General features: G+C 41.7%; 1 protein-coding gene across 2 annotated transcripts in view; it reads right to left on the bottom strand.

Annotated features, from left to right (window-relative positions):
* The window catches only part of MTG1 (mitochondrial ribosome associated GTPase 1), a 57,904-nt gene extending 42,219 nt beyond the window's left edge, over positions 1 to 15,685 (bottom strand). For both annotated transcript variants that reach the window (XR_011024271.1, XM_068255327.1), the window contains exons 1-4: positions 15,535 to 15,685; positions 5,316 to 5,380; positions 3,573 to 3,677; positions 702 to 782 (exon numbers count right to left, since the gene is read on the bottom strand). Coding sequence is in view for 1 of the 2 variants with exons in the window: in XM_068255327.1 (XP_068111428.1) it covers positions 702 to 782; positions 3,573 to 3,677; positions 5,316 to 5,380; positions 15,535 to 15,619 (336 nt within the window). In the remaining variant the exon portion in view is untranslated. The remainder of the gene's footprint in view (positions 1 to 701; positions 783 to 3,572; positions 3,678 to 5,315; positions 5,381 to 15,534) is intronic.
* Positions 15,686 to 16,860: the final 1,175 nt, after the last annotated feature.

The following is a 16,860-nucleotide window of genomic DNA, read 5'->3' as shown; positions in this document are numbered from 1 at the left end:
TATTTCTATTTTTTTTATTTTAAACTTGTAAATAGTGATAGATGCAAAACGGAAAAAATGCACCTTTATTTCCAAATAAAATATTGTTGCCATACATTGTGATAGGGACATAATTTTAACGGTGTAATAACCGGGACATATGGGCAAATACAATACGTGAGTTTTAATTATGGAGGCATGTATTATTTTAAAACTATAATGGCTGAAAACTGAGAAATAATGATTTTTTCCGTTTTTTTCTTTTTCTTCCTGTTAAAATGCATTTACAGTAAAGTGGCTCTTAGCAAAATGTACCCCCCAAAGAAAGCCTAATTGGTGGCGGAAAAAACAAGATATAGATCAGTTCATTGTGATAAGTAGTGATAAAGTTATAGGCTAATGAATGGGAGGTGAACATTTCTCAAGTGAAAACGACGGAACGAGAATGGGTTAAAAGGAAATATTCATTTGCTTTTGATATAACTAATTACATTCTACCATAAGTCACTATGTTTCCTCTTTAATGTTTTTTGGTAAAATACCAAACTATTACCACGTGTGACAATCTCAGTGAATTCGGAAAAAGCTAAAATACAGTATTTTACCGACCTATTATTTTTTTTTACCAAACAGGTCTTAGTGAATTGAAGCCTGAGTAAACATTTACCAAGTCAATGATCCATAAATATGTTCATCTCTGCAGAAACAAACTGAGAACTCACCTGTCTGATATTTACGTCCCTTATGCAATCTGTATAGATAACATTTTGCAGACCCTGATTTTTTAGCTCTTTCACAATCCTCTGCAAGAGACGGAAGAAAACATATGACACATGGGGCCCATATGCAATTACATTCTTTCCTGGGTTTTCCCCTAGGAGATGTTTTCAACCTTGTCGATAAAATGCTTTTAAACCACTAGCAAGCAAAAAATAAAAATAAAAAATACTCAAAATATTTTTGATAGTTCTTTTTCTCCTACTTTGGGCTCTATTCATAAAACTTTACCGCAAGTTTTCCGCTCAAAACAGCGGACTTTCCCGACCATTTAGCAAAGTGGGCATTCATAAAACCTGTTCCCACATGAAAATCTACAATCCCCCAGCAGAGCGAGAAATTTCCGCCTTCTGCAGTGTTTTTCTAGATTTATCTAGAAAAAAGTAATAAAATGGCCATTCATAAAGATTAGAGGAAGCGGTATGTGGACGGGAAATACCGCTTCCTCTGATTTAGCGAGAAGCCTGCGGATTACATACAAGTGAATGGGACAGACCTCCCAGAGAGAGCAGCGCACGGAGGGACTCTGCCGGCTTAAGTGTTTCCGCATGCCTTCCGCCAGCTTACCGCCAGCCTTCAGCGGGAGATCTCCGCACTTGCATCGCAGCTGGCAAGATTTTTATGAATGACCACCCAGAAGTCTAAAATACCGCTGCGGTATTTTACCTCCACGATTTTTTCCGACTCAAATGTTTTATGAATAGAGCCCTTTGTGGTACTTTTTCAATTAAAAGACAAGATACAAAACATTTATATTGCGCTTTTCTCCTGGGGGACTCAAAGCGCCAGAGCTGCAGCCACTAGGGCGTGCTCTATAGGCAGTAGCAGTGTTAGGGAGTCTTGCCCAAGGTATCTTCACTGAATAGGTGCTGGCTTACTGAACAGGAAGAGCCGAGATTTGAACCCTGGTCTCCTGTGTCAGCGGGCCCTTAAAGAGAAACTGTAACCAAGAATTGAACTTCATCCCAATCAGTAGCTGATACCCCTTTTCCTGTGATAAATCTTTTCCTTTTCACAAACGAATCATCAGGGGGCTCTGTATGGCTGATATTGTGGTGAAACCCCTCCCACAGTGTGATGTCAGGACCATGGTTCTGACATCACACTGTGAGAGTCTTGTTGCATTGTGGAAAATAACAGCTGTTTACAGCCGTTTCCAACTGCCAAAAAAGCAAGCAGCATCTCCTTCCACTGACATTACCTGCCAGCAGTAAAAATGTCACCATGTGGTAAATGTCAGAATGTAAATGAGGAAAGATTTTACAATGGGCAAACTCTGACTAAATCATTTATACATGATTATTGTAAAAATAAAGCACTTTTTTATTACATTCTTTTCACTTTAGTTTCTCTTTAAACAGTTCACTATCCAGCCACTTTGTTACAAAGTGCTGAAAACTTATTATAAATCGAAGATGAAACATTTTCTCCTAGGAGAAAACTCAGGAGAAAAGTTAATTCCATATGGCTTATGGGCCCATATGCAGTTCACTTTTTCTCCTGAGTTTTCTCCTATATCATTTTCACCTTCTCTTTAAAATAACTTTTCAGCACTTCAGAAAAAGTACTACAAAAATTATTTGGAGTATTTCCTTGCTTGCTGGTGGTTTAAAGGGCATTTTATTATCAAGTTGTGAACATATCACTCAGGAAAAAAAATGAATTGCATATAGGCCAAGGTGGCCAAAGCACATTTTAAAACGAAAACAGAAATGCATTTAAAAAATGTCTAAAACTACTTTATAACTGTATTAAAATGAATCTTTTAATTCAAATTTGTAACAATACATGATTAAACAGACACATGTAAAATCACATGGCTTTGAAATGATGGCCATTTATAAAAGTATACTGGCTGATAATGATTTCTGGAAACGTTCTCCTAACATACAAATCTCCACTGAAGCAGGAAGATGGGCTAGCAAACACAAACCTCAAACTGACAATCTACTGGTGGCTTTCTTTTTGCAAGCATGGCTAACAACAACTTATGGCCCATATGCAATGCATTTTTTCTTCTCAGTGATGTTTTTACACCTTATCAATAAAAAGCCTTTTAAACCACCAGCAAGCAAGAAAATAGAATAATTTTGACAGTACTCTTTCACCTACGAAAATTTTGAAGAAAAAGTGTATTGAATAAGGCCCCAGGGCCCATATGCAATTCACTTTTTCTCCTGAGATTTCTCATAGAAGATACTTTTCATATTCTCTTTAAAATAACTTTTAAGCATTTTTCCATTGAAAAAATACCCAAAAGTTGGAGAAAACGTACTATCAAAATTTTTTTGAGTATTTTCTTGCTTGTTGGTGGTTTCAAAGGTCTTTTATGACAAGGTGTGAAAATATCACTTAGGCAAATTGTATAGATGGGCCCGTGTTAGTGGAGGCTTGCATGAAAGATATTTTCTGTTCATCTGATCAGCCAGCATAGTTCTTGGGCACCAAAGCAAAACCTCATACCTTTTCAAAGTCCTTATACATAATAAAAAGCATATACTATTCAATTCATTTTGCTGGTGAATGTAACTAATACTGTACCTTGAAAATGTTCAATGCATAAACTCTGCTTCAATGTGAAACCCAAAACTGGAACAGTGTTCTCCCCAGGCTCTTTTAGCCGGGTGCTCCACTCGGCTAATTTTGGCGAGCACCTGACTGTCATCAGCTCACCTCCTCATCCTCAGCTCTAAGCAGAGTTGCACCACCTCTGCATTCCCCCCTTGCAACCCACCCGGCTACGTTTTCATGCCACCCGGCTTGAAAAACATTCTGGGAAGAACACTGAACTTCTATCAATATTATTTAAACATTACATTTTGCTGGGAAGAATCTGATAGGTCCATTTTGTTTAGTATAAGCAGGTGAGGTTTGATGCCAAGGTATTCTTTAAACAGAGGATTTCGGCCAGATAAAGGGATGTATTTTAGTTAAGGACAGTAAGTCCTAAAAAGGAGGAAAAATGTAAAATACAAAAAAAGCAAGCTTGTGCAGCGTCAAAGTCCATTTCCATGCAACATATTTATATAACTTTATGGCATTGTGAAAAGAGATTTGAATATCTTTGAGGATTTTATTGCTTCCTGTGAACTCATCCTTGAGAAATTCCCTACATTGCTGCCCTTGCATGAAGTAGGTTAATCTCACCAACAGTAAAGCTATGTCCACACACTAGTTTAAACGTTTTAATCGTGGGCAGGTGATAATGGCAGTCTCACCAAAGAATCCATAATAAGTGAGAATAATGTGTGTACAGTGAATACCTGACACTGTATAAAGATCCAACATGGTGGATATTTAGCAAACCCTGAAGAGGAACTAAGCTCTCTCTTAACATTCAGGAAAAACACGATTTCCTACTTTTTATTACCCATACAGTTATATTTGCTTTTGCGCACAAAAATTATTGTCTGTTTACAAATTAATCGTTCCCAAACTACAGTTTATCTGCACTGAAAGCTGTCATTGTAATGTATTGCATAGCTGCTGTATTTATACATTACAATGTATTCAGTGAGAATGTGTCTTCTCCTGCGTGCACTTTTGGCTTGTATTCAGCTGCGACACTGCTAGCAGTGTTTAAATTATCTTGTTTGTTTTTTTTATGCTACTATTGTAACATTCCCTCATGTTTGGCAATGGAACTAAGCTTCCCACTGAAAAAGAAAGTGCCGTGTTTAAAGTCACGTACACATTTCCAACTGATGTCGCCTGTTGGAGATCAGGACCTAATCCCCTTGGGCAACTTCGCTGGGCTGCACACACGTGTGTCAGCTGTGTAGTTGATGATGCGCTGAGTTGCTATGCCTGGGTGGGGGTGGCGCTTGCGTAACATTATGCGGTGGCTGAGGGAGCAGCGCAAACAATGGGATCGGCGAGGGTTTAGTAGATCCGCTTGGCAAATCACTTGCAGGTTGGCGGGTGCCGCTGCCATACACATGTTGTGAGCTGCCTAAACCGACTTAAGTCAGGTGTGTATACGAGGCTTTACTGTTTGAATGCTGTTCTGCTACCAGTGTTTTTTATGGTAGTACCTTTTTTTGCTGTAAAGAATATCTTAGAGCAGGTATGTCACACCGGTCCTACGAGGGCCAAGATCCTCACACATTTTTGATACAGCTCGAATGATTTGATGGGTCTGAATCAGGATAGGTGTGGTCCATCAGGTAGAACACATTCCTTTCTTTTTCAGTCCATCCTAAACACTGGCATGGATCTGGCCCTCCAGGCCTGGAGTTCGACACGTGTCTTAGAGCAAAGAAGAAATGCCGAGTGTCATACCATTTTAGGTACATATTTTATGAGACAACTATGGCTGGTGGTAAATTACCACTGGCAATGCTGATCATCTGGCTATATTGCTCATTAAATCAATCACCTGAAAGGGAAGGGGCGAGGAGAGGCTATCAATGGGTGGGGAAGCGGCGTTTTTGATGCTGGAGAGAGCGTCCCTCTGTTGCAAAGAGCGCTCCTTCTCTCCCAATTGCTCTGCCAACTCTTCCTCGGGTACACTTTAAAAGCTAGTGGGAAAACAGTAGCAGTATATAGTAAAAGGATATTCTTGCATCATGTACTTCCACAATACAGTCCACCCGGGCCAGTTTAGCCCTCATCTGTTTAAGTCCTGCAAGAAAAAAGTAACACTGTTAAAAGAATAAATCAACACAGTATTTAAAGTTATCTAAAGTTGAAATGTAGAACTAAGCTACAGCAGACTAGTTTAGCATTGCCATACGTCTCGCCCTCACAGATCTTTGTTTCTATAGACAGGGAGGGTGAGGTCACAGAAGCAACCTTCACTTCTGGAAATAAAATTGCAGCGCTGATTCTATTTTTGGTAGTACTAGGTCCCAGAAACTAATGTCAGCTAGTTGCACATACAGGACTGCAACAAAGAAAAGTGGAGTCTTGGCTTTGGGATTAAAAGCCACTGTAGCAGTAAGGCCCCTTTCGCACTATGGCCTTTAGGGCCCTTTCACAATGTGGCAGTGCATTGTGGCAATTTACCGCACTGCTACCGCAGGGTAATGAAAGTCTATGGGTGCTTTCAGATTACCTGCGGTGCAATGCGCTGGAAGTCCTTAATCTGATGTGCCTCCATAACTACATTAGCACTCATATCTGCATCAACGTGTGTCGGACTGGAAGTCATGTAAGTCTATGGCAGTGCAGGTATTTTAAAAATGTTGGCCGCAACGCCAAAATACAGTGTGAAACTGGTCTCATCCTATTAACTTTTCTACTGTTTCACATTGAAAATCACAGCTATTTTGCTGCAATTCCCTTTGCAATTCTCATTCAGGGAGCAATGCTCGTTCCCTGAATGAGAAATGCAAACGCAATTGCAGCAAAATTTTGTGATAATTTTCAGTATGTGCAATCTTTTGCTATTTCTGCCTGCTATTTTTCTGCTCTCCACTAGGCTGCTATGCCGGAGCATTGTCTGATCTTGCATCTGTTAAAATTTTCTATAGTATTATATTATGCTACTGATATTTAAGCCACCATATCTCAGCACTGATACTTCCTAAATATCCAAATATTGATGGTAGGGGAGGTGCCCCCTGACCTACCTTTGTGCCAAATCGCAGCCCCCCATCCTGAGATAGGGTATATTAAAGCTATCTTGTGTACCAGGCTGAAGGGCTGCAATTTTGCACAAAGGTAGTTTGGAATGTGTAGGAGGTAGTTTGGAATGTGTAGGAGGTATCAGGTATTGGGGCTTAAATGTCAGCATTATAAAAATCAGAGTGACTGTCATTACCCATAAGGCTGTGTATCCATGGCTGAATTTTAATTAGGCCTAGAACTAACGCCACTGAGTGGGAGAGATTTCACCTTTTCAGCTTTTTTTCTCTGACAAACCTGCTTTCAGTTTCACACTGGTGGTGAGTTTTTTTGCTCCTTACAGTTAAAGAGAACCCGAGGTGGGGTTTACAAATCCTAATTGCATACAGAGGCTGCCCCCCAAAGTAAACTGCCATGCTAGCGACACACAGCGTGTCGCCAGCAGGCTGTTTACATGTACACTGTCACTCTCCGCCACTCCCCCGCCTTCTCTATTTCTCTGTTCCCCGTCCGCGTCCCTTCCCTCCAATCAGCGGGGAAGGAACAGACGCGGGCGGGGAGCAGCGACACAGAGGAGGCGGGGGAGCGGAGAGAGTGACAGTGTACATGTACACAGCCTGCTGGTGACACGCTGTGTGTCGCTAGCTTGGCGGTTTAATCTGGGGGGCATAGCTGAGCGCAGGGGGGCCTGGGGGGAGATAATAAAGCAACAGAGGCTGGGCATTATATGCACACCCAGCCTCTGTATGCAATTAGGATTTGTAAAACCCACCTTGGATTCTCTTTAAAGCTCCAACAATGCAATTGCTAAGTGCTGAAAAGTTATTATTTAGATGGGCAGCACGGTGGCGTAGTGGTTAGCTCTCTCGCCTTGCCTTGCTGGGTCCCTGGTTCGAATCCCAGCCAGGGCACTATTTGCAAAGAGTTTGTATGTTCTCTCCGTGTCTGCGTGGGTTCCTCCGACATTCCAAAAACATACGGATAAGTTAATTGGCTTCCCCTAAAAAAAAAAGTTGGCCCTAGACTACAGTACTTACACTACATAATATAGACCTATGGCAATGGTAGGGATTAGATTGTGAGCTCCTTTGAGGGACAGTTAGTGACAAGATATATATACATATATATATATATATATATATATATATATATATATATATATATATATATATATATATATATATATACACTGTACAGCGCTGCGTAATATGTTGGCGCTATATAAATAATAATAATAATAATAGATAAGATGAAACATCTCCTGCAAGAAAAAGCTAATTGAATAAGGGTCTATTTTCGTTGCATTGTGGTTCAAAGAATAAAAAAAATAAAAGCATCAAAATGCACGGCACATGTATTTCAATGGGAACTTCCTGCCGCAGCAATGCACTGCCTGCAGTGCATTACCAGGTGCAAGTATAAGTTTATCAACTGTATGCTGCTCTGTACATGCCACATCTGAAAATGTGTGATGCAACTTTATCACATCATCGTGGTACTATTCTATTTCTGTAGATATGCAATGCAACAGATCAAGTGTGAAAAGAGCCTCAAGGTAAGGCCTCACTCTTTACTGCCTATGCCAAAGTTTTGTTGAGAATGAAACATATAAAGTAAAAACCAAATTAGCATGCACTAACTTTTGATCTGAAATTTCAAAAAAGCTTTAGGAACCAGGATGCATTCAAGAAACTATACTGTGACTTTTCATTTCTATTACCCTTCACCAGAAATAGGCGACTATATAGGTGCACAGTAGTGCCCAAAGAGCCATGGCTAGTGTATATTGTTTTTGCCAGACATTTCCATGTTTATTAAATTGCTTACTATCTTATTCACACTCTTGTGAATTCTGCTCTGCTTTCTGCTTGTGATGCTTTGTCCTAGGGTCAAAACTGCCAGTCAGGACACTCCTGCCAGGATCCACTTCAATCCCAGAATGCCATGCTAGGACCAGGAATCACATGTCCCTTAGTACTAGAAAAAGCTAAACTCAGCAGCACCTAATATCTGGATAAGTACTATGCCTGGTGGTGGTGTCAAAGATTAAGCACTACAGTCAAGAATGTAGCATTTTTAAAGGAATCAATGATCTCTCACTATGTCTTCATTTGAATTCAAGTTTGTTTTAACAAATTGATTCAGGAATAAGTTTGAATTCAGCAATATGGTAGGAGAGTGCCTGGATTAAACATGAGACTACATGTTTAGGTAGGGGGCTAAATATATTCTGAAAAATACTACTTTTTGGTTGGCAATCAAAACTCGGCTTTATACAAAAACGGCATACGGTGAGCTTCCGGAAAGTATTCACAGCACATCACTTTTTCCACACTTTGTTATGTTACAGCCTTATTTCAATATGGATTAAATTCATTTTTTTCCTCAGAATTCTACACACAATGCCCCATAATGACAACATGAGAATAGTTTACTTGAGGCAAATGTATTAAAAATAGAAACAGAGAAATCCCAAGTACATGTACATGAGTATTCACAGCCTTTGCTCAATACTTCTACTACCTGTTGATGCACCTTTAGCAGCAATTACAGCCTCAAGTCTTTTTGAATATTATGCCACAACTATCCTTGGCCAGTTTCACCCATTCCTCTATAAAGCGCCTCTCAAGCTCCATCAGGTTGGATGGGAAATATCAGTGACCAGCCATTTTAAGATCTCTCCAGAGATGTTCAATCGGATTCAAGTCTGGGCTCTGTCTGGGCCACTCAAGAACACCCACAGAGTTGTCCCCGAAGCGACTCCTTTGATATCTTGGCTGTGTGCTTAGGGTCATTGTCCTGCTGAAAGATGAACCGTCGCCCCAGTCTGAGTTCAAGAGCACTCTGGAGCAGGTCTTCAGCCAGGATGTCTATACATTGCTGCAGTCATCTTTCCCTTTATCCTGATTAGTCTCCCAGTTTCTGCCACTGAAAATCATCCACAAAGCATAATAATTCCACCGCCATGCTTCACTGTAGGGATGGAATTGGCCTGGTGATGAGCGGTGCCTGGTTTCCTTCGAAAGTGACGCCTGGCATTCACACTAAAGAGTTCAATCTTTGTCTCATCAGACCAGATAATTTTGTTTCTCTGAGATTCCTTTAGGTGCCATTTGGCAAACTCCAAGTGGGCTGCCATGTGCCTTTTACTAAGTAGTGGCTTCTGTCTGGCCACTCTACCATACAGGCCTGATTGGTAGATTACTGCAGAGATGGTTATTGTCCTGGAAGGTTTTACTCTCTCCACAAAGGACCTTTGGAGCTCTGATAGAGAGACCATCGAGTTCTCGGTTACCTCCCTGTCTAAGACCCTTCTCCCCCAATCACTCAATTTAGATGGCCGAGCCAGCTCCAGGAAGAGTCCTGGTGATTTTGAACTTCTTCCCTTACGGATGATAGAGGCCACTGTGCTTATTGGGACTTTCATAGTAGCAGAAATTTTTCTGTGACCTTATCCAGATTTGTGCCTCGAGACAATCCTGTCTCGGAGATCTACAGACAATACCTTTGACTTCATAACTGGTTTGTGCTCTGACATGAACTGTCAACTGTGGGACATTATATAGACACAGGTGTGCCTTTCTAAATCATGTCCAATCAACTGAATTTACTCCAATTAAGCTGCAGAAACATGTGAAGGATGATCGCGGTAACGGGATGCACCTGAGCTCAAATCTGAACTTCATGGTAAAGACTAGGAATACTTATGTACCTGTGTTTTCTCAATTTTTTTTTATTTTTAATAAATTTACCAAAACCTCAAGTAAACTTTTTTTATGTTGTCATTATGGGTTGTTGTGTGTAGAATTATGAGGGGGAAAAAACTAATATAATCCATTTTGGAATAAAGCTGCAACATAACCAAATGTGGAAAAGTGATGCACTGTGAATACTTTCCAGATATACTTTAAGTCTGATGAATTAAAAAAAAAAAAAAAAAAGCCTTCAGCAGAGTACTTATGGAGTAAGTGGTTACTAAGGAATTACTCCAAGATCAGTTTTGTTTAAAGTGAACCTAAAGCCGGGGGAAAAAAATGAGATTAACTCACCTGGGGCTTCCCTCAGCCCCCTGCAGCCAATCAGTGCCCTCGCAGCCCCGCTCTGACGCTCCAGGACCCGCCGGCGAGCACTTCCGGTTTGGCCGTCACCGGCCGACAGGCATGGGAACGCGAGTGATTGTTCGCGTTCCCAGCCTGTATATCGCCCCCTATGCTGCTATTGCGGCCGAATATAAGCGATTCGGCCGCGGCGCCGTTATCCCCTATGGCAGAGTTTCCCCGTGCGATTCATGTGCGGGGAAACTCTGAGGAATCGCGGCGGAAACCGCGATAGTGGAAACGGGCCCTAAGAGTAGCGCAAACCAAGCTGGATGAGTGCAGCTACTAGGTGGGGCTGACTCCAAGCCCAAAGGGAAGACAAAGTACACAAAATTACCTCAGCGCAAAAAGCAATCAGTTATCTCCCAGGCAGAGCCTGCCCGTGGACCTTATCCTGCAGCTCTATTTGGATGATCAAACCACACTTCTGTAGTGTCGCAAACTTTCTTTAAACTTTCTGTAATCCCGACATCCCAGGGTAAAAACAGCGGCAGATCTCCGCTTAGCGGCGAGACAGCCCGGCTCAGCTCCCCAAGTGCTTTGATCAAGTGACTTCCCGACTTCTAGTATCGCCTGCCATGCGTTCCAGCGTGGTTGCGTGCGCAACGCTAGGAACGAGCGGCTGCAGCCTCCTGATAAGAAAAGTAGTACAATAGCGCAGACTGCTGGAAAGAAGGGGCCACACACGGAGGTTCACACTTACAAGGAAGCTTCTTTGTTTATTGCACATCAAAGAAAGTAGCCTCCACTTCCCGACTCGAGTTTCGGCCAATGCCTTCATCAGGGGGCCAATGCCTTCATCACCCCCTGATGAAGGCATTGGCCGAAACTCGAGTCGGGAAGTGGAGGCTACTTTCTTTGATGTGCAATAAACAAAGAAGCTTCCTTGTAAGTGTGAACCCCCGTGTGTCCCCCCTTTATTCCAGCAGTCTGCGCTATTGTACTATTTTTCTTATCAGGAGGCTGCAGCCGCTTGTTCCTAGCGTTGAGCACGCAACCACGCTGGAATGCATAGCAGGCGAGACTGGAAGTCGGGAAGTCATGTGATCAGAGCACTTGGGGAGCTGAGCCGGGCTGTCTCACCGCTAAGCGGAGATCTGCCACTGTTTTTACCCTGGGATGTCGGGATTACAGGAAGTTTAAAAAAAGTTTGCGACACCACAGAAGTGCGGTTTGAGCACTGATCATCCAAATAGAGCTGCAGGATAAGGTACTGTATTGCTGGACCTATCAACACTGTCTACGGGCAGGTTCTGCCTGGGAGATAAGTGATTGCGTTTTGCGCTGAGGTAATTTTGTGTATGAGCCAACATGGGCCATGGAATGGAGAGCTGAACACAAAGTAGCCCTATTGAATAGAGAGCTAAGCACTAGGGATGATCAATAATATGAACATTTTTCTAAGTTTATGCAAATTGATGTACATTTTGTATGCAAATATATGCAGTTTCAAATGGAGCAAACAATTTAAACCAGGTGGGACTTGATTGGTCTATTTTCAAGCTGCATATATTTGCATAAAAATGTACATACATTTGCATAAACTCAGAAGTATCTGCATATCATTGATCATCCCTACTAAGTGTGGTAAAGAGAACTTCAAAGGTAAGTGTAAGCATATCCAGTGATAGTAAATAACTTGAAAAGGCCAAGCTACAAGCAAAACATTAAGAACTGCAAGAAGAAATGAAAAAGATTTATTTTACAAGGCGCACACAAAACTGTGTACATAAATAGGATATCTGCTTTCTACAGATCTTACATTAAAAATTGGCTTTTTACAAACAGGTTTCAATTCACCAAGACATGTTTGGTAAAAATGTAATGTTCTGTAATTTATCTCATGCGGTATTTTAGACTTTTTTCCTCCCAAATTCACTAAGATTTTCCCACATGCGGTAATAGTTCGGTAATTTACCAATAAACTGCATGACAATTCACTAAGATTTTAATCTCATGTATTCTATTGTTTTGCCCATTGTACCTCTTGTAAACCGTTCTGTATTGCACTAATAATATATATATATATATGCTTTAAGGCGCTCCGTCTGCCGCCGTTCTTAGTGTATACATACCGGTGTCCAGCGACTTTGTTGAACTTTGACCTGGACATACTGCACCCTGTGTGCGCAGTATGTCCTTTCCTCTTCACTTCTGGCTGGCGCATAGTGCGAGGCTCAGAAGCACACTGACCAGAGGGGTCATTAGCATGACGCTTGGTTTAGTGGAGCGCACATGCAGCACGGAGGGGTCAGCGTGCTTCTGAGCCTCGCACGATGCGCCAGCCAGAAGTGAAGAGGGAAGGACATACTGCGCACACAGGGTGCAGTATGTCCAGGTCGCTGGACACCGGCATGTATACACTAAGAACGGCGGCAGACGGAGGGGGACAGGAGGACGGGTTGGTATGTGCTGTTTACACCCTACACAGTGCAGCTATCAGTGGCGTAGCTAAGGAGCTATGGACCCCGGTGCAAGTTTTACATGAGGCCCCCCAAGCACTCTATACATAACAATTGATACGGCGCACCAAAACCTGCAAAGGACAACAGTGTGAGAGGTGCAAGTAGGGGATGGGAAACAGTTTGTTAATGATTACTTCTTTTTAAAGCATCTATAGAAGTGATTATTACCAACACAGGGCCAATAGAGAGCTAACATTGTGCTAGAGAGAGGGCCCCTCTGACTCAAGGGCCCTGATGCGGTCGCTACATCTGCAACCCCTATTGCTACGCCACTGGCAGCTATCATTTTTACCAGAACCGGTCGCTTCTGGTATCCTTACTACAGAGCCAGCGGCGGTGGCAGACAGACAAGGAGTGACAGGCATGGGTCCCATCATGGCACTAGCCATATGGGGACACGTTGCATTGCGCTTCGGGAGGGTTGGGGGACATTTAGGGTCCGCCTTTGCCCCTTTAAGGCGCCTGTAGCCACGTGCCTACAGTCCCTTATGGGAAATTCGGCCCTGATTGAAGCCATGGTACACTGCCATCATCCTAAATAATCTTTTGTGAAACTCTATATACTATTCATATAAGTGCGCCATGATGTTGACACAATTCTCTTCAAAAAACTGTAAAATACATGGCCGATTAAAGGGTGATAAGTATATGAAGGCTGCCACATGTATTTACTTTTAAAGAATACCAGTTGCCTGGCAGCCCTGCTGATCTATTTGGTTGCAGTAGTGTCTGAATCAACTTGTTGTACTAGAAAGAAAATGGTGCAGCACTCCCATTCAAATAGACAGTGGAAGGAATAAAAAGCAAAAACCACTCTCACCACTTCCAGCTGAAACCTTGCTGTCGATCACCGTTAGGACGTGTGCTCCGCCATGTAACAGGAACAGAGGTAGTCAATCTTTGTAATGAGGAGAAGAAAAATGCGTGCACCTTCCGTCCATAAACATCCGTGTTTATTTCAGCAGTGACAGTAAAATTTCACATGGGATCCTTCATAACAGTTAGATTAATAACATACCGACTTGTGAGGAGATGGTGGTGAAGGAGGTGGGTGGCGGGTAGGAGCGGTAGAGAGCGACGGCCGTTTCATGTCACAGAGACACTTGGTCACGCTGCGTTCCACCGGTGGAACGCAGCGTGACCAAGTGTCTCTGTGACACGAACCGGCCGTCGCTCTCTACCGCTCCTACCCGCCACCCACCTCCTTCACCACCATCTCCTCACAAGTCGGTATGTTATTAATCTAACTGTTATGAAGGATCCCATGTGAAATTTTACTGTCACTGCTGAAATAAACAAGGATGTTTATGGACGGAAGGTGCACGCATTTTTCTTCTCCTCATTACAAAGTAGTGTCTGAATCACACCAGAAAGGCAACTGGTATTGCTTAAAAAGAAATAAATAGGAAAGCCTCCATATCCCTCTTCCTTCAGGTGTCCGTTAACGCTAAGTTTTCTAGCTGGCTTGCAACAGGATGAGTCCAGCTAGTCTTCATCATCATGTCTGGGATTCAACTGCCTATCCTCCTCAGTTTTCTCACAGGAGATGTTTCGGTGATACTCTACTTAAGGGGACCCAGCAGAAAACCTCATATGGAAATTCGGCTACGTGATTGGCTGGACAGCACCCTCTCAAACCTTTAGGTTTTGTATAGGTTGTTGTAATAATTACACCCACACTATTAGGCCATTTACAACGCTTTGCGTTCTAGAGAGGGCTTTGATTAGAGAACTTTTCCCTTTAACGGTTCTTGCTGGGTCACCTCAAGTAGACCCAGCAATGTCTTCACACCTTATCGATAAAATACCTCCGCTGCCTCTAGCAGCAAAGAAAATAGTCAAAATAACTGTAATACTATTTTTATGGATTTTTTGTACTTTTTCCATTGCCAAGATCTGGAAAAGGTACTTTTCCGTTAGCCGGGCGCAACCACTAGGTGGCGTTAATTACTATTCCCCCTGCAGGCCGCCAAGGATAGTAGGGAAAGATGTAATTCTGGTGGAGTTTTATCGCCACCTAGTGGATGCGCCCGGCTAACGGAAAAGAACCCTGAAAAAAATAGTATATATATGTATATGTATAAATATATATATATATATATATATACTGGGTGAAAACTCAGGTGAATAGGGACAAAATTGTCTATACAGTGATTATTGGTAAACTGTCACCCAGAGAATAATTATTTTGGGTGACACACATCTAGCTTTACACTAAGCTAAACATATATTTACTTGGCGGCTTTAGCTATGAGGAGATTTTCTATTTATTCTAATGGATAGTATATCTGATAATTAAAATGAGCAGAATGTCACTAAATGGAAAGAAACACATTATAAACATCCCTTCCTTTATAACAAATATTGTTACGCAAAAGTATTTTAAATATCGAAGCAGGTGGACACAAAATTGGAGCAGAAATTACTGTAAGCAGTTGCCCAGAGCAACTAAAATGTCATATAACATAATTATTCTAATTAGTATCACTATGTCTTTACTACCTGGGTGGGCACTGCTCTTCTGGGTACTGCTATTAATAAACAGCTCTATTTGTCACACCATATATCTATATAGAGCCACGTTTTATTAGGTGACATCATTATAAGGCAGCATATAATCATGCTGTGTGAGGGTTATTCAGCCTCACCTTTAGCCATATGTCCAGGAAACCAATTCGCTACATCCCTTCCCCCGAAATCATAAGGAAAGCGAAGGAGACGATAAAGTCTCATCGCAAAAAAACTGTTTTGCGTATGTACTAGAGGGGAAAGAACAAACGTAACGCAATGTCCGCAAAGATAAATGGTCCGTGCGCAAAAAGAGTACAATCTTTGGTTCCGTGTTCGAGAACGTCATCCACGTGACCTGAAAATGACGTCTCTCGCTGTGGCTGCAGAAAGTGTTATGTGTAATTTTACTCTCCTATTTTCAAATGTTCTTGACCTTATACATTATATTTTACTTAATTTAGATGTAATAATACACTTTATGGCTATATATACAATCTAATAACAGGTGTAGGGATGGTCAATGATATGCAAATAATTTTGAGCTAATACAGAATCATATAGATTTATTCAGCTTAATAAAAAAGGACCACTTGCATCCAAACTCGGGTTCATTTCCTGTGTCCATTTTCAAGATACTCTAAATGTGCATGTTTGTGAATCAACTCAAAATTATTTGCTTTTCTCTTACCATCCCTAAATAGTTGTTCTGTCGTTCTCTTTTTCCTACATTTTGTATTGTGCCTGCACTGCCTGGATGGCATAGGCACAGTTAGGGTGAAAGATACATCACTAAGTCTGCCCAAAAATGATATGAAATGATTCTGGCAGTAGAAAATAATCTTCTACTGCCATAAAAGGAGTACTTTTGCAGCAGGAACCATCATTAGTACTACCTGTGGAATATGGGAATCCTGTGCAGTGCTATTATGTATGTTGACACTGTTTTCAGTACATGTGCATACCTCCCAAGTTTTTGAGATGAGAAAGGGACACTTAAGCCACACCCCTTATCACGTCCCCATCACACCCCTAGCCACGCATACCATAAAGATTTCATAAGAAAAATATGTTGTTTTATAATTCAAACCACACTGGTCCTTTCTATCCTGGTTCATTTTCCTTTATATTAACATTTTCAAATTAGTAATATATCAATTTAAAGGATTGGAATAAAGTTTAGAGTCAATCAAACATTTTTAGTAGACAAAATATATATATATATATATTTACATAGAAAGAGGGACAAAAAGTCCTGAAAGAGGGACAAATGAGGAGGAAAGGGGGACAGGGCTCCCAAAGCGGAGAAGTGCTTTTCAGCGCAGGTAGATTTGGGCGCAGCCGGCGCCACCATAGACTAGAATAGGAATTACTTCTATTAGGCTCTCAGTGAGTAACGTCGGCTCCGTCAGAAGACGGAACCGAAGTTGCTTTTAAAACATAATAACTCAGCCTCCAGCAATAGC

Source organism: Hyperolius riggenbachi, chromosome 10, assembly GCF_040937935.1.
Source record: "Hyperolius riggenbachi isolate aHypRig1 chromosome 10, aHypRig1.pri, whole genome shotgun sequence".
In the NCBI taxonomy this organism is placed as follows: Eukaryota; Metazoa; Chordata; class Amphibia; order Anura; family Hyperoliidae; genus Hyperolius; species Hyperolius riggenbachi.
This window is presented reverse-complemented; position numbering and strand designations above follow the sequence as displayed.